This window comes from Sparus aurata, chromosome 18 (assembly GCF_900880675.1).
Source record: "Sparus aurata chromosome 18, fSpaAur1.1, whole genome shotgun sequence".
Lineage (NCBI taxonomy): Eukaryota > Metazoa > Chordata > Actinopteri > Spariformes > Sparidae > Sparus > Sparus aurata.
In genome coordinates, this window is record NC_044204.1 from 26,390,636 (window position 1) to 26,418,328 (window position 27,693).

Here is a 27,693-nt window from a genome sequence, read left to right on the forward strand (position 1 = left end):
TCTTGGAGTTTTGGAAAATGCGTAAATGTCACGATGTCCTTCCATTAATAACCTAAATGTGATAAAACGACATAAAAAAATGAGATAAAAAAATGAAACTTTCCAGCTTCTAAACTCAGCCCAACCCGGGCATCCCTCCCTCCCTCCTCCTTCCCCCTCCTCCTCCTTCCTCCTCCCACCTCCTCCTCCTCCTCCGCTGCTCCGCTGCCCGCCGTCACAGCACATAGACACCGGCTCCCTGCTCCGTGTGACACCGCAGCAGAGAGCTTTGGTGTGTGTGTTTTTCCCTCTGCCTGGTATTGAGAACTACTGATGGGAGCCTCGGTGCCATCTCGGTGTGCGCACAGTGATCCTCTCCAGCTGAACAGCCCATAGTGAGCGGAGGCTGCAGGAGCGCTCGGTCGGACCAGAAGGAACCATGAAGTTGACGGTCTCCCTCCTTCTCCTCCTCCTCTTGTCGGCGTCCTGCCCGGTGTTCCCCGCCGAAATCACCGGTAAGAAAACTCTCGTGTGTTTTTTTTTCTACATATCACATCCAATCGTTTCATTTTGCGCTCCACAATCAAAACCATGTGGTGCAACATTCATGTCCGACTGAGACTGAAATCGGCTCCAGGAAAACAACCTCTGATGACCTTGTTAACCAAAAAGTTCAACTGCTTTTCCAAAACTAGTGTTTTATTTTTACTCTGCAGCGAATTGTTGTTTATTATTTCCCTTATTATCCTCTCATGTCTGTTACTTTCTGGTAGAAACTAATGTAATTTAGACTGAGGATGAATATTTAAAGGGTTAACTTAAAGCTGCACTATGTAAGTTTTGGAGAAGAAACTAAAAATCAGATTTTTTATGTTTGCAGTGTTAATGTAATAACACAAATTCCATAATTGAATAAACAAGGTGTTCTCAGAGGGAAATAAGGTCCCCAGAACACTGAATCTAGGGAGGTGTCAGGGTCCGCTGCATAAAAACAAAGTTAAACAGAATGAAGTTGTGTCGTTGTTTAAGCTCAGCTTGTTTACTCATTCATGAAAACAAAGAGAGTTTGTTTAGGCATAGAAAAATCAGTAAATGACTGGAGTTTCCTCCCCAAAGCTACGTAGTGCACCTTTAAGTCCAACATTTAAAGGGTTTGCCATCACAAGAGCAATAAAACAATAGAAACACAAGTAACAAGGTTATTCCCGCATTGCTGCATCATCTAGATGAGATTTTAGGCAGCACGTCAGATCAGCAGTAACAGTGTGTTTGTCCTGAAGTCTGCGGGTCGTGGGGACAAACAGAACCGGAACGCAGGTGTTGGGTATCAGTGTTGCTCTCAGCACCTCTCAACGAGAGTCCTTGAAAAGCACAGACGGAGGTGATCCAGTGAGATTAAAAATACCTCTTGACTGATTACAGAAGGTGGTTTTATGTTCATACAGATGTGAAGCCAGAGGTGAAACCAGCGACACACTCACTCCTTACCACACACACGAGCTCCTGTACTCGACGTACCCTGTGTCTGACATTACAGCTGTCTCCTGTCAATATTACTGTCTCTGTTCCCCCGGAGACCTCATGTCGCCACAGGCAGAGTGATGATGATGATGATGATGATGCTGACTGCCCCTCTTCCGGACACAGTTACATTATCTCTGTCCCCTCCCCCTCCATTTGTTACTCAGTGCAGAGCCGCCTCCTTCACTCATCAGCGTCTGTTGTAGTGTCACAGCTGGAGGTCATGGTTCATCTCCAGGGGAAGAGCATGTGGCTTCTAACGAATGAAGATTAGCTGGATCTGGAGGGGAAACAGCTTGTTTTGTACACTTTTGTTTGCTCCTTTTCTTTTTTCTTTGGCAATGTGTTTCAGCTGAGTTAGTGTCCATATTGCTTTTAAGGTTTCCATCCATCCATCCATTGTCTTCCTCTTATCTGGGGTCTGGTTGCGGTGGCAGCAGGCTTAGTAGGGTTTTTCTAGATTCCCTGTTCCCCAGCAACTATACTGCTTTCAAGGTTTTAGCCATCGTTCCTTTTTGTTAAATCTCTTTCAAATGTCAGCATACAAGGAACAAGACAGGTCATGCTGCCAAAACATTCAGATTGTACTTTCCCAAATGTAGCCCAAAACTGTCCGAAGACAGACTTAAATGAAAGTAGCACCACACGTGTGTTTAAAGGTATTTAGAGTTTGGCAAAAAAAGACCCACAGACAGGCAGGCAGGTTGAAAAACAAAAGGAGAGCTTTATTAACAGAGCTGAAATCCCCAAAAAACCTTGAAAAAACAGAAAGCCACAGAGGACACACAAGGAGCGAGGCAGGACCGTAGATCAGACACAGGAACCGAGAAAATCCAGCACCGAATGAGGGGAAACACTGAGTTAAATACACAGTTACTGATTAACTAACCAAACACAGGTGTACACAGCAAAAAGGGCTATAAAAAGACAGGAAGTGAAAATCACAAATAGACTAATGAGGCTGAAAACTGCAAAATAAAACAGGAAATGACTGAACTAAAAAAACAAACCATGACAAGGATGTTTCAGAGACAATTCATGACAAAAGGGAACTTGGTAAGAACAATAAGAAGTATTGTAACGAGGAGTATCTGATCCACAATGTCTTCTTTGTGTTCCAGGTCAAAGTGAGTTTGTGTCCTTGGCGGAGATGGAGGACCTTCTGCTGAGGAACCTTTTCCAAGGCTACCAGCGCTGGGTCAGGCCCATCCAGCACTCCAACAGCACAATTAGAGTACGCTTCGGATTGAAGATCTCCCAGCTGGTTGATGTGGTAAGAAACACATATCCATGCACTTGTGTCTTCATGAGGAGATTTATTGTCTTATACTCCCGATCCTGACACCGATTGCTCCTACACATCTCAGCCTTTTTCTTTACCATAATTATTGTTGTATTAAAAATACGTTGCTGAATATAAGAATGTAACAGCTTCATGGACCAGATACAGAATATGCATGTGACATACACAGCATGAAAAACATTTCCTCTAGTTCCGAAGCTACTTAACGGGAAACGCAGTTTGATGTCAAAGGGGTTAAACCCAACACTTTAATCCTATAAGGAAAAGAGATGACTGATTGTTCTATACAACCCACTGGAGATCAAAAATGTGTTGGGTGCTCTTGAAAAAAAGGGGAATACTTACAATACCTACAAACAAGAAGGAGATTTCCATGAAACTTGGATGCAGGATGGGTCTCAACTCAGAACAGACCCCATTAGCTTTTCATATAATATAATGCATGAATCTTGATGAAAAAAATTAATTGTATTTATGAGGCTAGTATCTCTATTTGATGTAGATCCTAGACTGAGTGAGTTTCAGTTGTGATTATGCAGTTTTGGGTGGTTTAAAGTGGGGCCTGCTGGGCCTCTGCGGAGGTATGCACTCTAGCCGAGTACCTTTTTAGTCACAAACTACCAAAAATGAAACATAAAATGGCTCCATACTGTAATCCGTGTCTGTGGAAGCTGAACAGTGACGTTTTCGGCATGAAAAAGAGTTTAGATAATATATTTTCTATCAGTTTCGGTTGTTTGTTCTTTTTTTTTTTACATTTCAAAACAAGTCCCCATCTACTTCAGTTGTTTAGGAAAATGCTGCAACACTGTTTTGCTGTGACGCTCCAGAAATGTTTAGTGGACTACAAAACTTCACCTGACTTTCCATCAGCATGGTGGTAGATAGATAATGACTGAATTTTCATTTTTGTGTGAACTGTTATTTTAACTGCAAAAGCAACTTGCTAGCCTCAAGTAGCCCCCTATCGAAAGAAGAGACTGAGAAAGAGACATGAAAGTCTGACACGCACAATACATTGTCGTTTCTTCCTTTCTCCCTCCGTCTCAGCAGAGCAGTGTCTCTGTCCGTGGTGCTGAAACCAAAGAGGCCGGTGGCAGCTTCGCAGTGTGGAGCTTTTTTTTCTTTGGTCCTGAAATAGATCTGGGATGCTCTCTTCATATCTACAAACACACAGCCTCTCTCTGGAGTGTTCCTTTAATATTTCAGAGGCTGGGCTGTGATAGGTTGAGATGGTTTAGGTGTTTTCAACAGGAGAAAACGGAGGATGCTAATGGAGGAGCCACTCTTCTAGGCTTGAAATATTAATCGCAAACCAGTTTGGATTCGAGTCTTCCTCCTTTCCCCCTACTACTCCTGCTCGGCCGAAGACAATAAGTGATGAATTAAACAAGGCCCCTCTAATGGGTCTGCAGAGAGGAAAGACTTAGGTTGATGATCTGTTAGATTTCGATGAGGAAAGCTGAGCAGAGACACAGCAGCTTGGTTACACTGTGAGCGTCCCTCGAGTCTCCGTGGGCTGCTGCATGGCTCTGTATTAGATTATGGTTCACCTCTGCTCTATGTGATCTCCAAAACATACAACTCGTTTTGACAGCTCAGGCCTGGTCTAGATACGCTGAACAGCAACATATTCGTATATTGCTCAGCCAGGTTTATTTCTCTCCCAGTCTGCCCCTTATTATTCAAACTTGCCTCCACTGATGTGTAAATAAACCTGTGTTAACCACTCTACATCCCTCTATTCCTGTCTTCATCTATTTACTTCTTGCTGCATTTACATTGCTTCTCTTCGGTTCACTGCGCCCACCTCTGGTTTCATGTTTCTCCGTCTTGTTTGCCAAGGATGTGGCAGAGACAGGTAAATGAGACGCAGTCTGATTTCTTGGAAAAGGAAAAGATGATTTAATGGTTACCTTCGACCTAGTTTCTCATCTTGTCCTCTAATCAGATCTAACATCATGATGGAAGAACCCAGATCAGAAATAGTCAGGCTGTAAACAAGTTACATCACATACATACATATTTGGAGTGATAGATTTTGATAATGAAACATCCGATAACCTCAACTGTTCTGTTGCTTCTGGGTTCTTATCTCTCTGAAATGTCTTTGTCTGTTTTAGGATGAGAAGAACCAGCTAATGACGACTAACGTTTGGCTGTGGCAGGTGAGCAAAACACAAACATGAACTGAGGCTGTATGGCTACAATCTGTCTTACTGTTTGTATTCTCATGACTTTTACAGAAATACAAATCAATTTAAACACAAGTTGTTGTCGTTGTGTTAATTCAATGAGAAAATGGTTTAAATTAACCACATCATACTGTATTTCATGTGGAGCCCGTTACGACCCATATTTATGTTTGTTATAAGGTGGCTTTAGTTATTATTACAGCTTCAAAGGAGGAAGTGATGAGAAGTTCTAGCCTAAACTAGCCTGCCCACAGTACACTGCGGAGACATTAAGAGATAGCTCCTGTGATGGACACAAAAATGGACACATTTCTACATGATATATACCACCATATCACCTAACCCCTCGAGTTTTAGGACGTTCTCCAATAACATTACCTTGGCATATTTATTACAGCCTTTATTCCCTTATAAACAAGCCTTATGAAAAGTTTGCTTACTTTTCTTTGTTGTTTTTTGTATTATAAGTTCATTTAGAAAAGCCGAGACATATGGGAGACATAGGAAACACTGGTGGATGTGATCCAATTTCAGGGGCAAAGAACTTATTAAAAGACGCCTCACCATTTTTTTTTTTTGCTTATAAATGCAAACAAACACTATATAGTATTGCTTAGTGTTGTATAGGTCTAATAAGACTTCATCCTGTGTCCTGTGTTTATTATGAGCAGGAGTGGATCGATAACAAGCTGCGATGGAATCCAGAGAAATACGGAGGAATCACTTCGATCAGAGTTCCCTCTGAAAATATCTGGCTCCCGGACATCGTCCTCTATGAGAAGTAAGACAGATCTGACAGGAACAGGCTGATAGACCTTCATGTGCAACTTCAAATACTAAGACACTGCCTTTTTTAAAATTTTCTCAATGTTTCTTTAGTGCTGATGGGCGGTTTGAGGGCTCCCTGATGACCAAGGCCATTGTCAGGTACAATGGTGCCATCACCTGGACGCCCCCTGCTAGTTACAAATCAGCCTGCACTATGGATGTCACCTTCTTCCCCTTCGACCGCCAGAACTGCACAATGAAATTTGGCTCCTGGACATACGATGGGAACATGGTGGACCTCATTCTGATAGACACCCATGTTGATCGGAAGGACTTCTTCGATAACGGGGAGTGGGAGATCCTCAGTGCCACCGGTGCCAGAGGGACCAGGAGGGATGGCATGTATTCGTACCCCTTCCTCACGTATTCCTTCATTCTGAAGCGGTTGCCATTGTTCTACACCCTGTTCCTCATCATCCCTTGTTTGGGTTTGTCCTTCCTGACCGTCCTGGTGTTTTACCTTCCCTCAGACGAAGGAGAGAAGCTGTCACTGTCGACCTCTGTCCTCGTGTCGCTCACTGTGTTCCTCCTGGTCATAGAAGAAATCATCCCCTCATCCTCCAAGGTGATCCCGCTCATCGGAGAGTACCTGCTCTTCATCATGATCTTTGTCACACTCTCCATCATCGTCACCGTCTTCGTCATCAACGTGCACCACCGCTCGTCGGCCACCTACCACCCAATGTCGCCGTGGGTTCGCACTCTCTTCCTCCAGAAACTGCCGAGGTTGCTCTGCATGCGTGGACATACCGATCGCTACCACTACCCAGAGCTGGCTCCTGAAAGCCCTGAGCTGAAGACTCGCTCTGGAGGTCGGAGAGGAGGCGGGAAGGCGAACAGCTCATCCCACGGACAGACGACTTCTGACGGGAAGGAAGAAGAGGCCTGGGCGACCATGTTGGACAAGGCCATCTACTCAGTGCGCTATATCAGCAGACATATTCGCAAAGAACACTTCATCCGGGAGGTGGGTTTGGCTGGATCGTATTACTGAAGAAAGACTTTACATAATTATTAGAATAGTTTAATAGTTTAAAGATGTAATAAGTAGGAATTCTGCATTTAAATGTCAATATATATTGTTGAGTTGTGTACTTACATCATTGCAAATGTTTCCAACAATGTTCAAACCCAGAGAAATTGTCAAATGATACCAAATTTTAAAACATTACCTCGCCTGTGACATACGTACCTGAGTCATGTGTATGTCTCTGTGTTTAAATTCAAGTCAAATTTTAGCAAATTCAACCCTCACCAGAAACTCCAGTAGTCTATCTCTTTCCCCCCCCTCTCCCCTCTGTATTGTCTTCATTAAGTGAAGTACACTTCCTCTTGAGCTCCAGAGACAATGGAGGTCACCTCTGTGGATCGCTGGCGCAGTTGGGTTTGCTAACAAGGGTGAAGATAAATCCAATTTTTAATCCAAAAAGTTGAAAAGTAACCTCTGAGTTCTCCTCCCGTCAATAATCTGCTGTGACTCTGGGTTTATTCCTCCAGAAGGTCTGGCTCTGCCTGACTCTGATTAGCTGCAGTGACTATGCTTCCCTGCTCCACCCCGCCCTCCCAAAACAAGACTCTGCAAATGTCTTTGTTTTAGTTTGATAGAGAGCCCCCTAGTGGCAGAAGTTGCACATTGTATGTTTAATGTTTATGTACCATATGTTTCTGTCACACCATCTCACATATTTTCTATTCCCCAGGTGGTGCAAGACTGGAAGTTTGTGGCCCAGGTGCTAGACAGGATCTTCCTGTGGGCTTTCCTCACTGTTTCAATCCTGGGCACTATCCTCATCTTCACTCCAGCTCTGCAGAAGTTCATGAAAGTCCTTCCTCCACCTGTCAGTGAGGAGCCACCTTCAAACTAGTAGCAATAACACACCCTTTCCACATGCAGCTGACGATCCACCTCCAAGAATCTGCAGACCACTGAGCATGATGAAGCCACTACAGGTGCTTTGAAAATAAGAACTACAACTCTCAGATTTTTAGTTGGTTAGGTTTCTTCATTAGACTCCCTGTTCAAAGTCGTCTGTATGAAGTCAGTATGTGTATTGTTTTTCCTGCACATTACAGTTTAAAATTATTATGATGCTATCAAGATTGGTTTACAGACAAATTAGACAATCTTAGTGGAAACTGTTGCAACCTGTGTTGCTTTTCAGTCAGTTTATTGCCAAAGTCATAACACTTCAAACTCTACACATAGTGGCTTTAAATAGCATGCAACCATCAAAACACTTGAATAAACATACTGCTCATTTTAGAAAGGTATATAATGTAAAGTTAAATGAAACATTAACCATAAATTTAGCATAAAATGAAACCATGAAATGATTTATGTACTCAGCCCACTTAGGCACTTAACCGCAGTTGACTTGAAAGCTATCATCTAAAATTCCTGATGTCAAGGTATCACTCATACATAACTATTCTGCTTTTGTTAGCACTTACCTGAAGCACAAAGTACCTCTTACTGTAACTACTTTTTAGTTTTTTAGTGTATATTAATAAATGATTTAATCTCTCAAGGCACCAACAACTTTGAACTACCTTCTTCATTCATTTTCTCATGAATGAAGAAGGTAAACACAACATCCTTTTATATATTTGCAAAATATATAAAAGGTAAACACAACATCCTTTTATATATTTGCAAAATCTCTGAAGACTTAACTATACATCAGGGGAATAAAGCCATTAAATGATTGATCAGGGATGTAATCTGTGAAGCTGTATCCTAACAGCTTGTATCGTTTTTTTCTCCAAAATACTTGTCTTTTTCACCCTCTTCAAAGAAATCACTATATATTGATCACAGCAGTGAAACAATTTCAAGCAACATAATATAAAGTGTATTGAATAAATGAAGGGCATTACATTTAGACATTTTGTCTCCATCATGTTAATCTCTGCTGCTGTTCAAGTAAAACATGTATTCCCCCTCAAATGAAAAGAATACTAAGAAAACATTGTAAAACTGTATAGATAGATAGAATGGGTGAAGTGGCAGCTCCACCCAGTGGTAAACCAGAGAGATGCAGAAAATGTCAATTTAAAAGAAAAACAACACAGAGTAAAAAACATAGTGTTTCCCCTTTTTTGTCGAAAGAAATGTGTGAAATAAATTCTTATTTTTTTCTTCTCGTGCATTAAAATCGAATTGATTGATATGAGAGATTATATCTGTTTCTCGTTTGAATCTTTGTTCCAATGTTAAGCATATTTTTATGATTTGCATGCAGTATGTTCAATACAAGACACATTAAATAGAACCATTTCATTTGCTTTTATTCTAACTATTATGGAATAAAATGTGTTTTTGTTGCCATCATTGTTCTAAAATATTCCATACACTCATAAAAATAACTGTATTTCCACAAATGCCTCATATATATATATCATTCAATTACCATATCATATAAAGATGTATGCAACTGCAACATTTAACCAACTTAACCACACCAACATTGTTTTTTGTTTTATTTTATTTCAATGTACGCACTAGCAAGAATGGGCACATATATATGAATTATTTCTGTTGAACTCTAAACTGTCAAGATACCTGTCTGACATCATGGGATATTAGGTTCCTGTTTATTTTATCTATTAACATGGACAATGGAAATTAGGTATATATTGTTGTTTGTTTTTAAAAAAAATTACATATTCATATACACCCTTTGAGCCATGTCCAGGTACTACAAATACAGAATCTAAAGGCAACACTGATACCTTCCTTTGTAAAAGTAGCTCATGGTTGAGGCAGAATATATTACATGGTATTCCCAGATGAATCATTGAGCTTTAACTGCGTAGGAAACGTCACGTTGTTTGTCTTTTTATCTGTGTCCACCTGTCTGGCTGTCCAGGTGAGCTCGTACTTTGCGCAGCATCTCCGTATACAGCCTGTTGTTTTCCCTGCAACATAACCAGCCAGAAGTGAGCATAAAAAAAATGATCAGAAATGTTATTTATCTGCATAATTTGAATAGCATATTAAACACAAAGGTATATTGCTCGGAGCAAGTGTCACTGCTCAGTTTGAGGTACAGAGACAAATCTGTTGAAACAATTTAGAGTTATTAAGTGATGTACTTGAGAGATGCTAGATAAACTTGGAAAAACATGACTCTAAAACTGCCATCACCTGCATTATGTTAAGTTATTAGACTGTTGGCACACTTAATACAAATGCTCTACAACTGGCACACGACACTTTACTGCTGATTACGTCACTCACGTAGCCACAGAGTGGTCAAACATCAGGTTACCCATGTCCATGTAGTACTGAGCATCTGTTCGTAGAGCTGTCCAGTACTCGTTTGCCTGAGGGAGAAAGACACTCTGTTATAGAAATGCCTCTGAAATAAATAAATATGTCTTGGCTTGTTTAGTGTTTACTGGCTGTGAATCAGGTTCACACCACAGTGCAGTTTTACCTGTTCCTGAATGGTGTAGCCCCACTGGTTCTGGGAGTGGTGCGGGTCCCAGTACCCTGACTGTCTTTTCCGTCTGATGAATCTCTTTGCCTCCTCTTCCTCCACGAAGGGGGCGGCAAAAGCCCCTGAAAAGTAGTATATAATAAAGTATTGTAGTAGTATACAAAACAAATACAAAAAGTATACAAAATTTCAGTGTTGAAGAGTCAGTGATGACGCATGGCATAAAAGAAAAAGTAATATATAGACACTAATGCAAAACAGTTACAATGACATGATGATTTAACAAGAGACATGTAGTGGAAAGAATAACAAAATGTTGATACAGTGGATAACAGAGTTGTCATTTAAAATAATCAAGTCCTGTAAATTTCTTCAAATGAAAAAGTATGTTTAGAAAAGATTTTGCTCATCTTTAATGGTTCATAATGTTTGTAAAAAATTTAAAAACAGGCTAAATCTGCACAATTAATTGAGTTATCAGAGTTAAAGTTTGACAAAGCAGCATTATAATGAAGTACTGCATCGCTGCAGAGGTCCCATCATCGTGGTTTCAATAGTTTGAGTGATAATGAAAATTTCCATGCTTAAATTTAGTGAATCATATCCCAAAGATAATATCTGTGATGATAGAAATACACAATATTTTAATAAAGCACAAGTACATAAAAAAATAGTCATTAATGAAGTTGTCTGACTTACCACACAAAAGAGCAAACAAGATCAAAAACCTCATGTCTATAAAAAAGTCAAACAAATAATGAAAGTTTTAAGTTTTAATAAGAAAAGTCATTAATAATAAACATGCAACACAGAAACACAACACACACACATGCATGAGAATAATTAAACAAATTTGCATACAGCCCTTTGCCACTTTTGTAAATCTTAAACTCAGTAAATGAGTATTTTAGATAGACACAGAAAAGTAAGATGTACCTGCAGTGTGAGCAGTGAGCTGCTGATGAGCTGAAAGTCTGAGTGTCTTCTGACCTCAGAATCTCTCGACTCGAAGTGAAAGTGGTGAACAAGAGTTTCTTTCACAGACTTTTTTTTTTTCCAAAAGAGGAATATGAATGGAGGCAAGCATCGGGCTCAAGGTAACCACTTCTCTCTGTGCTGGAACTCTGACACACACACACACACACACACACACACACAGATCTCATTCTAGCATTTTTCTTTGTGAGGATCAGGCAAAATGTCCTCACAAGCAAAAATGTCCTCACAAGAAAGGTGGGATTTCAAGGTGGGTCCACAAAAGCATAGCAATACACACACACACACACACACACACACACACACAGGAACAAGTCAACCTCTCAAAGTCGACATAATGACGGGCCTGTCTGGATTTGAAGGCTGTCAGTAAGTAAATACATTGCAGAGCTCAAGGTTTGAGCATAATTCTCGTTCATTTTTGGAGTTTAGTCTTGAGAGCAATAGATAATACAGTATGATATATCAAGTTTTATTAATGCACAAAATATTAACACAAATGCATATTTTTGCTTTTGTTGATGCTACTATCATTTATTGCATTTTTTAAAAGTGTTTCTCAGATAAAAATGTGAAATTATGACAACTGTTCTACAAGATTATTCACAATAAACATACAGTTTTGATTATTTGATGTGTTTTTGTGGTCAGAGAAGGGTTAGGGTTAGTGTGTTTTATTATTGTCTGTGCAATCATTTTGTGTACAGCAACATTTCTGCCACTGGATGGGGTCCTTAGCACAGTTTTAGTTGGTAGACAGTTCATGTTTTTTACTTCAGACGTTAGAAGTGTGACATTAATGTGGTAAATCAGGTTTTGTCATTATGGAAGCTGTCAATTAATTAAAATAAAATTGGTCGGAGGAAGCAGGGCTGTTCAAAAATAGACTTTTACAAGTAAAGAAAATGATGTGACCAGATGACAGTGCAGTAAATTGTGGACATTAAATACATTCACATATTCACTAAAATTGTGTTGAATTATTGTATTTATGTGATGCATCTAACTGGAGGAGATCACATAACCTCAGGTAGGGGAGATTAAAGCCTGATTTTTGAATCAAAAAAGGCTCACGAAGACCTTAAAAATTTCAAAGCAGCTCCCGGGAGTATTAATTTAGGTTTCTACTTCTCAAGGTGCTGCATTAAAAACCTTCCATCCTTTATGAGCAGGAGGCTCCCTGCCTGTGAAGTTCTTGTGATGTAATATTTACACTCGCTCTCACAGGAAGATGACCACCTAAAAGCTGAAATGAGGATGAGAGTTGATGCACCGACCGAGACAATAACTAAAAGTCCAACAGAACGAAAATCATCAATAATTTAAACTCATTCTATTTGTGAACATAAGCACCTTTAAGTATGTGTATATAAATGTGAGTTTTCCTTCCTCTGCATGCATGAACTCATCTTTGAGGATGTTTTCTGTGATGACAGATTGTCGTCCACCCACACCACTCAGTTTATCTGTTTTGTTGTTTGTGTTTTTCAGACTGTTTGACTCCCTCTGCCTCTCCCTTACCCCCCTTGTGTGCAATGCTGACCTTTTTCCACAATAAGCTCCTAAGGGTGTGTGAGAGGTCTGACCTTTCTCTGACATCCCATAATAAAGGGAGTCACCACCTGTGCAGTGTAACAGAGACAAATGGCAGGAGGACAAAAAGCGGAGGAGCTGTTTCAAAGGGAAACAGGATGCACCTCAATTGTTGCCTTTATAATTTCTCCCCCAAAAATTGACTGAAAATCTTCTGAAAAGACCACAAATGAAAAACATGAATGTGCACTTGTAGACACAGGCAGAAATTCAGATTCATAAATGCGTCCACACACACACACATCGACACACACCTTGGGTAGCTGTGGGACCCTTGTGCTCTCTGTCACGGCGGAGGCTTTGCGTCTTTCTACACATCAAAGGTAGCGAGTGAGACAAAACTAAAACTCATCTGACCCCATTCTATCACACACACACACACGCACACGCACATACACACATGCAAGCACACACATGCACCCTGCTGGGACAGGCAAATATTTCAAATATTTAATTTAGAAACAGGGAAACAGGGAGCGAGGGGGATGTTTAACAAAATATATGCTTGAAGAAGACGTTGGTTATCATCACTGTTTTAGCTTTATCGTTTCTTGTTGTGTTTCTGTCTGTTGTCGGCAATAATGTGTTTGCTTGTTTTTCTTTTAAGTAGTAAAAGATGACAGGAGATGATGTGGAGGGGGGGAAAATACAGAGAGAAGGAAAGAAGCAATAGTGACTCCACAGCATTTAAGTCCATTAGCTGTCCATTAGCTGAACACTCATTTATAAAAGATAGAGAATTAACAGGTCCCTCTGGTCTTCCCAACCTTTTGTATGCTTAGTCCGTCCTCTCTGCCGTGGTTCACCTTCTAGCAGCGGATGGTTGTGTTTAAAGACTAAAATATAATGCAGATTCCCTCTGTGTCCTATTAGACCCTGCAGACATAAGCATGAAGCACAGATGGAATTTGTAATAGCTGCATTCCATTTAGGTGAGCTAGTGCAGACTCACTGACATGGCTTACAGGGTCACTTAATGGAATGGAGCCAGCTTTAGTATTACAGGTCCCACCTGTTCTTTTCCTGCTTTGACAAGTCAGGATGTTTTCCCTGAAAATCAATTTATTAGGAGATGGGTTTGCTCAACTGCTCAAAAATCTTCAAGTGCTGTACTTTCTCTCTGATCGTTGGTGTTTTAACAAGTCAAACATCTGTGGTGCCTCTGAGAAGCGTTTGTCCTTTGTTGTTTTATCTGATATCATATTAACTTCAGTGTATCTGTCTGAAGTTCGGCCTGTGTCTCGGCATTGATCAGTTTGCTGAAGGTGATGTTCTGCACTTTTATGTGTGAGCTTGTGTGTGTTGTTTACACTTGTGTTTAACTGCATGTGCATGTGTGTTTGCAACTGCAAACAAATGGTGGTATCACAACACATGGAGAGAAAATGTATATTTATGGTGAAACATATTCAGAGACACACGGCGTAAACAAACACCAAAGACGTTTACGTACTGCAAGCATATCCAGATGTAAATACTAATGGAGTTAGAATGCAACAAACCGATTAGTGTGATCTGTTCTCATACAATTGTTGCAGCTCTTCATGTTTCATCCTGTCAAGACTTTTGTAGTTCAAAGCCTTTTATTGACAAACTGATTTGACAGTATTGTCTTGTTACATGCATTATTTTGTCATACATGTCAAAACAAATCTGACACTTCTAGCCTGACTGCATAGTTAACTAACAATAAGCTGACTTTTGACATGTATTGATGTATGATTTCCCTGCCAGTTTAAAACTTCTTCAGGCAACATTTTTGATGTTACATTATACCAAATGTTTACTGGCTGTGTCTGAAATTCTATACCAACATGCTGTTTAGTTTGTATGAGAGTTTACAGTATGTGAGATGTTTCTTGCTGCCCGACACCTCAGTATGAAACCAATAGCAAGTGAATTACAAACAATTTACAAGCAAATAATAAAGCAAACAAACCCTGCAACAGTGACGAGAACAACAACATGACAACTGTACCCATCCCTAAGTGACGGTGTTTATCATTTGGTCAACCGTCGATTTAACTTATGGGAATACCTGAGATGATAAACCAGTGAGTGAGGGAGGAAGTCGGGGAACAAGAATAAATATGGGATGACCAGGTCTCTCAAAACTTACCTTGTCTGCCTGAGTCAAGTAAAATAGATTTAGATGGTTCTTTAATAATGAAGACAACAACTCCCATGAGCCCACACTTCTCCAAAACATCGTCAAATTACGTCGTCATTGTGTTTGTTATCTTTTCCTAACGTCAATCAAGGCAATTCAGTTGGCCTGAACTCTGGTGCCACAGTCATTGTTTCCGTATGTCTACCATCCACTACGACATCCTCCCTGTGATGCCAGCTTGTTCACAGCACTTCATGGTTTCATGAACTGATACTGTGCTGCATATTGTACATATAAATCCATGACGTTGCTGGCGGTGATGTCAGCACCACGGACAGCTCTTCTCTTCAGCTCAGCAAAAGTTCGTGCCTTCAACAAAACTTTTTTTTAGCTCTGAGATCACAGTTGGCTCAATATGGTTTCCTTGGTAAAAAAAAAAAAAGGGGGATTAGTTTAATGTCACCGCCTCCTCACTGACTAGATGTGTGCCCAGTGAGAGCAAGTACGAGGATGAACTGGTTGGGATCAGAGGTTCCACCGAGCCCACTGTGGCTGTCGGCCCACCTACAGAAAAGAAAGATATGGGATTCTGTACCAAATCACATCTAACAGCATAAATCTGCTCTGATGGAGCTCCAGACTTAGGAGACGCAGACATGTGGGGTATAAGAAGTAGCAGGAACTGGTCTAATACCACTGGCAGAGGACTGCTTCTTAGATGATACAGCCCTGTTCCATTGAGAGGAAGAGATGCAGAAAAAAAAGGAGCCAGGCGGTGAGAGCATTTGCAGTAATGTGCAGTGTTCCCTATCGGATCCTATTTGGGATTATTTTTGGACTGGAATAAATAGGTCATTTGATTATGAGCCAGGCTTTGCACAAAAAAACGTGACAAATACAACAAAATGCAGTTGATGAACCTCTCTGGGAACATTGGGAAGTGGGAAATTGCAGCGTGACATGCATCCCTCTCACAGATGATAGTGCACAGCTGCGGGAGAAGGAGGGTTGAGATCTGCGTCTGCTTCAGAGTCGGCGGACAATTCCCTGTGGTTTTAATCACAGGAAACCCTTTTTACATGACAGGGTGGCCGAGGAGGCAGAGCAGTCGTCCACCAATTGGAGTGTCAGTGGTTCAATCACCAGCCCCCTGAGTCTACATCTTGAAGTGTCCTATTGTATTGTAAACACTTTGAGTGGTAAGTGGTAAATAAAATGCAGTTTGAGCCCTTACAAATTGTAAACATGTATAAATAATGATTAAAGATATTGTTCAAAGCAGCTTTGAATCACATCAAGCAGAAAACCTCATGTTTGTGGTGTCACAGTAGTGGTTTAGTACAAGCGCAACCAGTGTCATCAGAATACTAGAATTTCAATATAATACTTATATATAATATAAAACATCAATATCAATACCATTTTTGAAAGGATATTTCAAAGGATATATTGCAACAGCGGGGCATGAATTTGAGCTTCTCTCTCGTCCGACTACTACAAGAAAACTTTTACCCTTATTATTATAATTTTTTTAAAGCATTGTTTTGTTCTCTTTAAATCAGGCCTTTAAAAATAACCAAATTATCTAATTAAGCTGCAGCAGTGTGTTTGTTAACTCGCTGTCTCTGGAGAATAGACAGCGAGGAAAGCGCAGCTTGCACCAGTGTATCATTAGTGCCAAAAATGAATATTGAAACTTGCAAATATTCAGAATGTATAGATGTAGGAGATTGGCGGATTTGAGCTAGGCTGCCTGCCAAAAGAGCCTAATGCTAATGCCATATCTTTATTTTCTATGATAGACTACAGGTCCCAACTGTTAATTTTGTTGGGCTGATACTGAAAGATTTCGATATCGATGTATTTTGGCCAATATTCGCACATTTTTTGCAGTGATCCCTCAAGTGTCGTAATCAAAGACTTGATAAAATGATAGAAATCTGTAATGAAGGGAGGATATTTAAGCGCTTAACAATACATTTTATTGTCTTACATCACACCTATGCACTGAAACATCAAACTTCAGAATTACCCTTAGCATCTTTTTCTGCATTTTAATCTCTAAAAAAAATGTATTGGACAACACATTCACCAAGACAGATACATCAGCCAGGTAATATCAGCCAATGCTCTAATAGACTGTCAATAAAAGATAGTGTAGTTCGAGAACAAGCTAAACAAAGTTACGAAATCTCTCACACACATACACAAACACACACACACACACACACACACTCTGTTAGGTCACACATATTGTAAATGTAGGTGAACACAGATTGGGGACAGGGGAGCGCAGGACACACATAGAACCAACGCAGTAGAAGTCAGTTAGGGGAAATATAGAAGCCGAGGCTTCAACTATACCGCTTATAACAATCGATTTAAACAGAAGTGTTGACAGGTTCAGGGTTTAAACAGGCGGCCACACCAAAATGAAGCAATGCTCCAAGCTTTAACAGAAGCGACAGTCTCTAGCGTTACATAAACTTTCCTGTACTTCATGTCATCATAGGTCAGCTGTGAAGCCATTTGCCAGCCCCTCTCCAGCACACAGGCGCGTCCCCGTGCTGCTCCGCGTGCTGGAATGCGTTCATGACGCAGCGTGAACGCGCCAGTCTCAACTCCACACTCATTCTGGTCCGTCACTAGTTTTTTTTTTTTTTTTTTATCTCACACACTCTTGTCCCCCCCCTCCTCCTCCTCCTCCTGCTCGTCTCTCTCCAGCCTCATGTTCACACCACCGCCGAGCCGGAGCAGATTCCCTGTCCAGCCCGACACACAGAACCCGCTGCCGGGGGCCGGCGGAGTCCACTAAGCGGTGCCAGGATGCGGTGCCACAAGTTTTGGGGACCGTGTTCGATTGGATTTTATATTTGTGCCGCAATGCTTTTCAAAGGTAGGAAAGTCGGTCTTGAGGTCCGCGCGTACTTAAGTTTTTTGGTACTTTGTTTAGTGACTGAATGAGTCTGTTGAGATCAATTAAGACAATGAGAAATGGATGATTTTGACTGAAAAACCCTTCATAGTTTTAACAAAGGTTAAACATGTGTTTTAGATAAATCCAGACATCTAGATCCTCAAGGGGACTCGTGAGCTTTGGTTTGGTCTTTGTAGAAAACATGTTTCTAGGATTATTTTTGCATTAGAAAAGAAATTAACCTGAATTTGAGCGGAGGTCATTTTTACTGCTTGTAAAAGTTGCTTTATAGAGTCACCAGATGTTTAATTGAATAACATTGGTTCCTGAATCTTTCAATGAAGTCATGTGAATTTAAAGAAAATTCTCCTTTTTTCTGCACCCTTGACTGTGCTCCTCAACAGTTTGGATACAGGGATTATAAAGGGTGATTTATGACACAGTGTGTATGATAAGAGTGTGTGTGTGTGTGTGTGTGTGTGTGTGTTAATGTTCGCTCTGTCGTGTGCAATAAGATGTACATACATGACTCTAATTCTCTTCTAAGCCCCATACCATCTCCATCACCATCAGCATCATCATCTGTAACATCTGGGTTGTTGATTTACCAGTTTGTGACACAGCGGCTTTGCTTAAGATACGATTTTTTAAAAGCGTTTGCATACAATGTGTGTATGTGTGTCCCATGTACGAACATCAGCCTTCCACCTTCAGCTGCTGCTCTCACCTCTCCAGGTCCAGTCAGTGATCATCTCGTCGGGGAGTCGGGCAAGGAATTACTTTAAAGACTGAATCAGAGATTGAAGGGAGGGATAAAGAGGTTGATTAAACGTTAACCTATGACAGGGGACAAGGACACTGTTGTTCCTGTGAAGACACTGAAGAAGACACATTATAGAGCTACACAAGTCATGTCATTTAGTGCCGCATCTCACTGGTTTCTTTTTGTTTTCTTTTAAAGGATAAATTCACCCAAAAATTAAAATTCAGCCATTATCTTCTCATCCTTATCCCGGTGAGAAGTCAGATGAAGATTCATAGTCAAATAGAAAACATTTCTGGAGCTTCACAGCAAAACTGTGTTTTAGCAAACCACTGAAGTTGATGGGAACTCGTTCTGTAATGTAAAAAAAAAGGATCCTTACAGTAATCCAAGTCCCTGGAAGCCCGGAGATCCCAAATTGATTTGAAAAAAAAAACATTTTGGCTGAACCAAAAGCACCCCGTCTGAAATAGGTGCACAAATTTGACCACGTTTTGAGGGTGTAAATAACATCTTTGCAAATCTGTTTGGGAACTCTAGGGTTCCTGGAGACTTTTACGTCAGACGAGCTGAATTGTACCATTTTATGTTTTCTTTTGGGGGGATGGTTTTTAAAAGGAGAATGCAGAATGCTGCAATGCTGTTTTGCTGTGAAGGGTGAGTAGATAATGACATAATTGTCATTTTAGGGTGAACTTATCCTTTAATTTGATTCTTCTTAAGTTTTTTCCTTTAGAAGAATTTGCTGCAAAAAACTATGGAAAGATCAATAGTTAGTTGTTGTCTATGGCTCTCTTCATAATTTAGTGTCATAGTGAGTCACATTTGACTCACTGGGTATGGGGATTAAAGACCCAGCTTGCCGTTTGTAGGCCTAGTATGTTCACACTCACTATAGCGTTGATAAGCGGCTTTGGTCTGTCGAGGGAAACACAAGACAATAGTCAAAACAGGCAAGCTAGGACAATTTAGTTTCCTTGAAACAGAAGCTTGATTTTGTGTCAATTTGGGCTCCACACAGCTGTGAAGACAGACGATGGAGTGAACTAGTCTTACATAAAATACATATATCCTTCAATGAATTTATTTTCCCCACCCTGACTCAGAGGACCACAGACTGGTGAGAGTGAAGTTTCCTGGCACAGATGCTGTAATAATATCTGCATGATTTCAGTGCAACGCCTCATCTCCTCCGATATCTCCCTCCGTCTCTTTCATTTAGTCTCTTTCTCTCTTGCGGACTCTTCCAGTCTGCTTGCATCTTATTTTTTTCCATGCTCAGCAATACTTCCCACTTTGCCAGACTCTACACTGTTAGATCATGAAGTTTATGTAAAATGGTCTTTTTATGCCCTTGGTCAGCGTTTCAGTCATGTGTTACGCTGGTGTACGTGCTGCTGCTCCTTCACTGACAATGCTAAAAGGGTTACCTCAAACCTGTGGCACTGTAAACCCACATGTCTGACACTTCCTGCCTTTCTGTAGTGTCGATTGTTGAAGGAGAATATGCGAGGCATGGTGGATTGTGTTCAGCATGCCATAGAACTATGGAGGCTCTAGCCAAGCACTCAGTATTGCACCATGGCGAAGGTCTTAGCTCCAGGATTAGGATTAAATGTCCAGTGGTTTTAGGGCTCTGAGCCCTCAACCATAGATTAAAAATCTCTCCTATATGAATCCATCCATGCAGAACTCCATTAACACAAAACACCATACGCTCTGATCCCTTCTCACCACTGTAGGTTGTCACATGATGCTGGAAATGATGTTTTAATGGATGGGTCCATGGCTCATCGGTTGCTTTAAGCATGACACACATGCACTGGTAACGAGCATGTGTACATGCACATTTAAACCCACATACTTACAGAGAAGTGCACAAAGTAACGCAGTGGTCGAAAGAAGTGAAAAATACTACTCGACAGCTAAAGGAAGTGAAGAGGGATGAAATCATTTATGTGGAAGTGATCTTATTACTTTTATCCCTGTGGTCTCCTTTACTGTTCCCCATCTGTCTCTGTTCACTCTCCCTCCTGTATCCTTGACGTCCCCTTTCCTCCTCATCATAACTGATTTTATACATCAAGGACATGCTGCCCTTTTCATGCCTTTTTGTCCATTTTAGTGATTGCTCTCTTCAGCCCTTTTTATACCTCTGATATTGCCAACTAGAGTTGGATTGAAGTCGATGCAGCACAGAATGAACACAGCAAACCAAATTCAGAATTAAACTCTCGTTATAATAAAGAGCACAGAATCATTAAATAATGTGTTTAATGTAATGCTCTTGTGTTCTTACTTAACTTGTCACAAAAATGTTACCATTGCATAAGAACAAAGCGTTGTTAGAAAGCTGTATAACATAATTAAAGCTGGGGTAGGCAGCATTTCCTCAGCATTCTTAGGCAGTAATTTCATAATAACCTTTCAGCATACAGTAATTCAAATTGTCTGGGAGAAAATGAGACTTCAGTACCTACCCAACTTTGAGACTTTGGTCACTAAAAGGTCATTTCAGAGAGAGAAAACACCCAGTGGCTGTTATTCAAAGGCACATGGGAAAGCCTGATTCAATGGCTGAATCCCAATAAACCCCCCATGCCTCCACCACTTAGCCCTGCCCCTCTGTCTTGCATGTTCACGCCTGGGGGTAGGGTGTCCCAGTTCTTGTTGGGATAGGGTGAAATGTTAAGATACATTCAGACAAAATCTGGCATTGCAGCGAAACGCTGCTGGTTGGTGCAGTGGTGTGCAAGTGTCACGCCGTGGTCCGTGTGTGTGACGTGTTGTGAACCCTTGCTGATCCGTTTGCCAAAAGACAAAGCATCTATAATTCTTATGCTGCTGGCATGCTGGTCCTACTAGTGACTGTTTGTCCTCATCAACGGATTTAAGTGAAACTCTCGCCAGAAAGCAACCAAGGCTTTATTTGTGATTGAATATGAGTCAAACCTTTGTGTAAAAGCATAATTGCGACGAAAGACGCACTTTTAAGATTTACCGTAGTTTCGTTTTCAGGCAAGCTAATTTTGAACGGGAGTGCTAAGGGCAGGGATACAATGGCATCAAAATCGCTTTTTTTAAAACACTAAGAAGGCTCAACACAACATGAAACTTTGCTCGTAAAATCACCAGGGTCTCTACACATGAACTCGAGCATTGAGAACATTGTTTTTGTATCACAGAGTTTACTAAAAGGAAGGTTTTTGGACAACTCACATTAGCTGCTGCATCTCCGGCTCGCCACCGTCATGGCAGACAAAAAGTGTCGATCTCCGAGTGCAAGCTAACAGGTAGTAATGAGTAATGGTGGACCGCTCCTCAAGCCTTCCTGTTAGGTTGCATATCTATATTATCTACAAAATGCTTACCACCATTCCTATCAGTGATGCTGGATTGGAACTTTGGAACCTAACTCGCACAAATGACTTGTCAAAGTCAGCTGAGTACAGTCTGAGTTCGGAAAGTTTGGCTTTTCTGTTTCCAAACTCTTGGAATGATCCTCAACACACACAAAAATGAATTGTCTACTTACCTGTGGACAATTTGAAACCATGATTACAAACCTCCCTTCAACATCCTCGTAAATGAGGGCAACCTAAATGCTTCTCCAAGTTTAAATAAAGGTTTGAAATGTAATGTCCTCTTACTTCTGTTCCCAAACTCCACATAACACCCTTGAATAGTGGATCCATGCCACAAGAACGAACCATAGTGTTGTAGCCATCCGGATGGCTATGCTGACTGGAAGAATTACTTCACATGGCTTTTCCTTGGGTGACGTATTGTAAATAATGCAACGTGAGTTATAGCGGCATGGCAGATAAGGAGCTTGTGCTGAAAAGGACTATCTTTAATGCATTATTGTGTTTTAATGGTGCTAATGGAGAAATTCAAGGCACTTTCAAGTCTGGCTATAGTCTGCGGGGGCATTTCACAAGTAAGTAAAAAGGATCGCAATTTAGATTTTGGCTCATGATTGTGATTTAACAGATTATAGTATTATTTTTTAGACAGATCGCCTCCCCTTGCATATACATTCATTTTTCTATCTTATTTTTGTGCCTGCTCTTATCATTGCCCCCCTTTTCTCTGATTCCCGCCTCTCTGGCTCTCTCATTCTGGGTTTTTTAAAACAGGTTAGGCAATAAGCCACCTGGGTTAACATGTGTGCTTAAAGCTGCTGAACATCTGGATACTTCACTGCTGACCTCCTCTGACTCAATCACCAACCAAATGATTAATAGTGTAATAATGAGGTGCTAGACCATGACTGAAGAAGTGACCTTAAATCAAATAAGTGCACACTTGGTTAGCTTTAGAGGCAGAGTGGTGTCTAAGCTACACGAATAACAGTGGAGCCAAAATAAGAATCCTCATTGGTTTCTTGTCTACTGAGGACGATGTATGATCACAAGACAATGAATGACACACACTGAACACACGCTTTGTTGCAGACACTATAATTATTTCTTCACCTTGAGGTGTTAAATGACAGTTTTCAAGGCCTTGGCCATAATCTAAAGGGGAGATGGATTTTCCTCTGTTTGTGTGAACACTGATTTACAGGCTTGAGAAAAGAGGTGTCACAGTATACATTTGACAGCGGCTCATTGGCACGCTAATGTGAGGTTGTATATTTCATTGTAGAGCGACTGCTGCCGGACGACCATCTGTGTCAAACTTGCTCAACTGACACTCTAGCAAAATTGAATTTTATCTGCTGCTGTTTTGGTAAAACATCCTGTGGAATGATAACATATTTTGACCTAGAAAGTGGGCAGGTTTTGTTACTCACTGATCTAGTAGAAAGAATGCCTGGTGAGGGGAAACTCGTATCAAAGGGGGAACAGATTATGACGCAACACTAGAGCGCTTGCAAAAGAGTAAATGAGTTCTTGGCCTCCTCAATTAGCAGACTTTTTTCCTTTGTCAGTGTAGAGTTTCCACATATTTTCCAGTTATTCCACCGTTATCTAGGGATAGAGACCGGGGAGGACACTACCTCTTCCTGCTGTGGTTGCACAATGGCAGAATTGCTTCCTTCGTGCCGTAATGTGACCTTCTTCTTTTTGGGAAAAAATTGTCCCAGTTGGTTCGCTGTTTGCATCATTACAGTGAAGCTTACAGGGAGCAAATCTTAGCACGGGCAGCAAGCTAGCTAAGATTGGTTTATTTGATGCATTATATAAAGCAGTATTGCAAGACATAGTTAAAAGGTGACAAGCTGCTCATTGTTAAGAAGCATAATATGTGGAGATTTTTATTCACAGGTCAACCCTTTGAGAATACCAGTCGTTGTGAGTCCTGAGCACTCACACAACAGCAACAATATCTGGTTTTGATGGTACAATCACATGACACATTTGAGTCACTTTCTTTTACGGCTCTGAGCCGCCCCACTTCTGTGCCTATCAGGATACCAAAAACGTTTTTGGTGAAATACTTATTTAGACGCACTACAAGGAACTTTTACCTGGTTATGAAGCAGTCTCAGTTTAATATTGTATCCTTATTATGACCAACATAAGCAAACAAGACAATCAGCGAGAGGTTCCGTGATTTCATCATATTTGTTGTAGTTATCCTTAATGCCAGCCAGCAGGTCAGATTCCGTAAAAATAAAACTCTTTCTTTGTGGCGGAGTGCCGAGGAAGAATTTGGGGTCTCACTGCCATAGGAAAGATTAGATTACAGCGCTTCAACAAGTTTGTTTCACGATCATCATCTTTTATCCAAAGAGGCCACCAAAATCAACAAAAGAACAAAGTTCCTTGTAGTAGCTTTAATTTGGCCTAGCTTTAGCAGTTATAGGCGGCTTGTATTTATGCAGCGACAACAGATAAAAACACAGTTATTATTTTTTTCCCTCAAGAGGAGAAGCTCAAGGACAGAAGGCAAATGAGCTGTTGCTTGGGCACCTTTGGCCTAGCTTTGTGCACATCCTCGTTTTGTATATATATCCTGTTACCCTTTCCATACAGACTTACACACAGACTAGCACAAGATATTTGAATCAGAAAGGCTGTGGATGTGTAGCATTTGTCTCAGTGTCGACTGTCCAGGCCCTCAGGGAGCGGTGGTCTGTCAGCAGTTTCTTTGTGAAGCCCTTTCCCCCCTCCAGGTTCAGGACTCTGCTCCTTCCGTCCCAGAGATTTCTGGGATCAGAGCCCTGTTATGTTCCAGACCGGATAATAGACTTGGCTCTTTACATCCATTTTTTTAGATTTAGCAAGCATGTTTACCACTGTATGAAAGAAGATTACTGCAAATAATGAGTTTTTTTTTTTTTTTTTTTTTTCCCACAACAGAGTGACTACCATGTTGGCATTTAGGGTATTTTCTTTTCTGGATAAGCTTCAAAAGAAAGAAATGACTGTCAGCATGTAAATTAATGCTGAGCTTATCTGAATTGAAATAAAATGAATGGCACGTCTTCTTTAAACTCTTTTTCCTTTCATTCTTATCTTCCCGACTCTTCCGTCACCACAGCTTTGTAGTCTTCTCGCTGATTATTCATCAGGAGTCATGTTACATTAAAGGGAACCTCAGGGGCCCCAGCTAACCTCGAGGCCCCATGTTCAGCTTTTGTGGAACTGAAAAAAAATACATTTTACATAGACTGAGGATTATGGATTTTGTCATCTATTTTTTAAAAAGTAGATGTCTTAATGGCTGGTAAAGACAGTCGTGATTAAAGTGACAAAGAACTCTTTCAACTTCCATATAGACGTGTGATAGTCCAAACCTTAGTGTATGTCTGGACCGTCTCTGGTCATCGTGGCCCAATCGATACTGGGGTTAGTCAGTGGTAGAGTTTATGATTTGAATTCCTGGATATGAATTACTCGTGCCAAAAACTGGTTGATTATTCCATTGTCATTGCACGACAAGTTTGGAGTGAGTCGGGTTACATTCACAGATTTCTTTTTTTTAAAATTGATTTTACTCATTATCATGACTGCTGTAGCCTAAAGAATATCTCCTGCTGAGATCTGTTGATTAATTCTCCTTGATTTAACTGATAATGAAATTCAGTTTAAGCTCAACTATTCCCCACCTTGAGTTTCACATTTCATTGCCATTTTCACTTTCATCTTTACAAAATGCTTTCAGTTTGAGCATTTCAATTTCAGCTTTTGCATTTTAAACTTTTTTAACTAACCTTCGCCTACAATTTCAGATTATCATTTAATATTTCAAGTTTGCTTTACAATTTACTTTTTCCTTTCTAAGTTTATAAATGACCTGTTACTCCCAATTTTATGGTAAAATAATAATCTAATTTAATTTACACCTAATTTTCTATTTAGACTTTCAGTTTTAATTATGGTCCAAAACATCTTCCGTACAGATTGATGATCCGAGCGCTCTGAAACTGGAACAGTGAACTTCTGAACTAGTGTTTTCAATCGTTAACCCATTTTGTATGGTTAATTCTGTAACACACTTGAGTTTGATGAGGAGGATAGATGCACTCCAAGCTTGACAGTCTTGATGCTAGATTTGCTAGATCTCTGGAAAGATTTCTCAAAGTTTGACAAGGCTGTAGAAGATCATAGCAGGTCTCTGCCTGTGTCTGTGTGCAGGCTGAGAGAGCTGCTCTGCCACTCACACAGTGCACAGATGACAGCCTCATCAGAAGGGACAAACAGACACGAACAAACATGTTTGTGGGGCTGGCCTCGCTGTTGTGGTTCAGCCAAAAATGTGAACTTATCCACCGGCCCGTTGGCGCAGTGGTTAGCACTGTTGCCTCACACAAGAAGGACCTGGGTTCACATCACAGCTGGGGCAGGGCCTTTCTGCGTTTGGATGTGCTCCCTGTTTATGAGTGGGTTTCCTGTGGGTACTCTGCGTTTTTTGACCACAAAAACATGCATATAAGGTCAGTTCTCAGTCAGTGCCCTTGACCAAGGCATTGTCTCAGAATCTGGAATTGTTGCTGGTGCGCTGTTGGCTGCTCCCTTAAACGCAGATAGCCGGGTTCACTACATTGTACAATGTATGTGATAATTAAAGATTCTTCTTCTGAAGCACATCAGCTGTCTGATGTGTCGTCCACATCAGACTCAACATTCAGCCGTTGTCTTGGCAGCTTTTCAGTACATATGTAACTTTTATATACATGTTTAACTTTTCTGTACATGTTTGACTTGACATGACTTTTTGCGTTATTCAGTGTGCTTTCAATATATCACTCAGACCACATGTTGAACATCAACATCACCATTGGTTAAATTTCCGTCCAGTTTCAGTCATTCAGAATTATCATCAGTCATGAGATGTTTGATGACATCATTTCTAGGTCTCCCAAAAGCTTAATAGTGATGCAGTCTTGTTTTACATGGTAATAGATCACCTGATCTGCATAAGTATGGCAGATTATCTTGGCAGAAGAGAGGAAGGACCAAAGCCATGATCATTCCCCTGCATGCTTTCATCCTACCACCTGAAAGCATGCTTTTCATGTGTGTGTGTGTGTGTGTGTGTGTGCGTGTGTGTGCGTGCGTGTGGCTCAGTCTGGATGGGCTTTAGCTGGGCTCATCAGGGGCACTAAAACACCCTGATGTAAGAGGTGGTCATTTAGTGCTTTCCCTTAAACAGCAATCCTGTTTGGTTTCCTGTGTGTGTGTGTGTGTGTGTGTGTGTGCGTGTGTGTGTGTGTGTGAAAGCAAGAGGGAGAATGGGTCCCTCAGGCCATCTGTGTTTGGATAGCCTGTGTCTGATGAGTGTGTTTGGGAGCCTCATCTGAACGCATTGACCCAGTAAAAAATATTCAGATGGGACAGAATCGCCTAGCCAAATTTCTCGGTATATGTTAATGCGTGTGTGTGTGTGTGTGTGTGTGTGTGTGTGTGAGTGAATGAGTGCGTGAATATGTGACAGAGAGAGAGACAGAATGATAATGTGCTTGAGTGTATTCGCACCCTGAACAGAAACCGACATTTCTGGCTTCATAGTTCACACACATCAGCAAACACCATAAAACAAAGTTCACCTTCTGCCTGTTTACCTGCCCTCACCTGTCCTCCACCTTAAGGGA

The 27,693-nt window shown here is 40.8% G+C and overlaps 3 protein-coding genes across 3 annotated transcripts in view; 2 read left to right on the forward strand and 1 right to left on the reverse strand.

Annotated features, from left to right (window-relative positions):
* Positions 1-224: 224 nt before the first annotated feature.
* LOC115569191 (neuronal acetylcholine receptor subunit non-alpha-2-like) lies at positions 225-9,152 on the forward strand. The gene is made up of 6 exons (XM_030397152.1): positions 225-494; positions 2,622-2,773; positions 4,927-4,971; positions 5,670-5,779; positions 5,878-6,793; positions 7,527-9,152. The coding sequence occupies exons 1-6, from the start codon at positions 419-421 to the stop codon at positions 7,689-7,691; spliced, it is 1,464 nt and encodes a 487-aa protein (XP_030253012.1). The 5' UTR covers positions 225-418; the 3' UTR covers positions 7,692-9,152.
* Positions 9,153-9,293: 141 nt separating this feature from the next.
* On the reverse strand, positions 9,294-11,319 carry LOC115569192 (uncharacterized protein C3orf85). The gene is made up of 5 exons (XM_030397153.1): positions 11,205-11,319; positions 10,968-11,003; positions 10,266-10,390; positions 10,067-10,152; positions 9,294-9,744 (listed from the first exon to the last, which is right to left on the reverse strand). Exons 2-5 carry the CDS (start codon positions 10,999-11,001, stop codon positions 9,666-9,668), a joined length of 324 nt encoding a protein of 107 aa, XP_030253013.1. The 5' UTR covers positions 11,002-11,003; positions 11,205-11,319; the 3' UTR covers positions 9,294-9,665.
* A 6,321-nt stretch (positions 11,320-17,640) lies between these two features.
* Positions 17,641-27,693, forward strand: part of LOC115569190 (neuronal acetylcholine receptor subunit alpha-7-like) — a 41,748-nt gene continuing 31,695 nt past the window's right edge. The window contains exon 1 of the mRNA XM_030397151.1: positions 17,641-17,863. Coding sequence (XP_030253011.1) covers positions 17,794-17,863 — 70 coding nt within the window. The 5' untranslated portion in view covers positions 17,641-17,793. The remainder of the gene's footprint in view (positions 17,864-27,693) is intronic.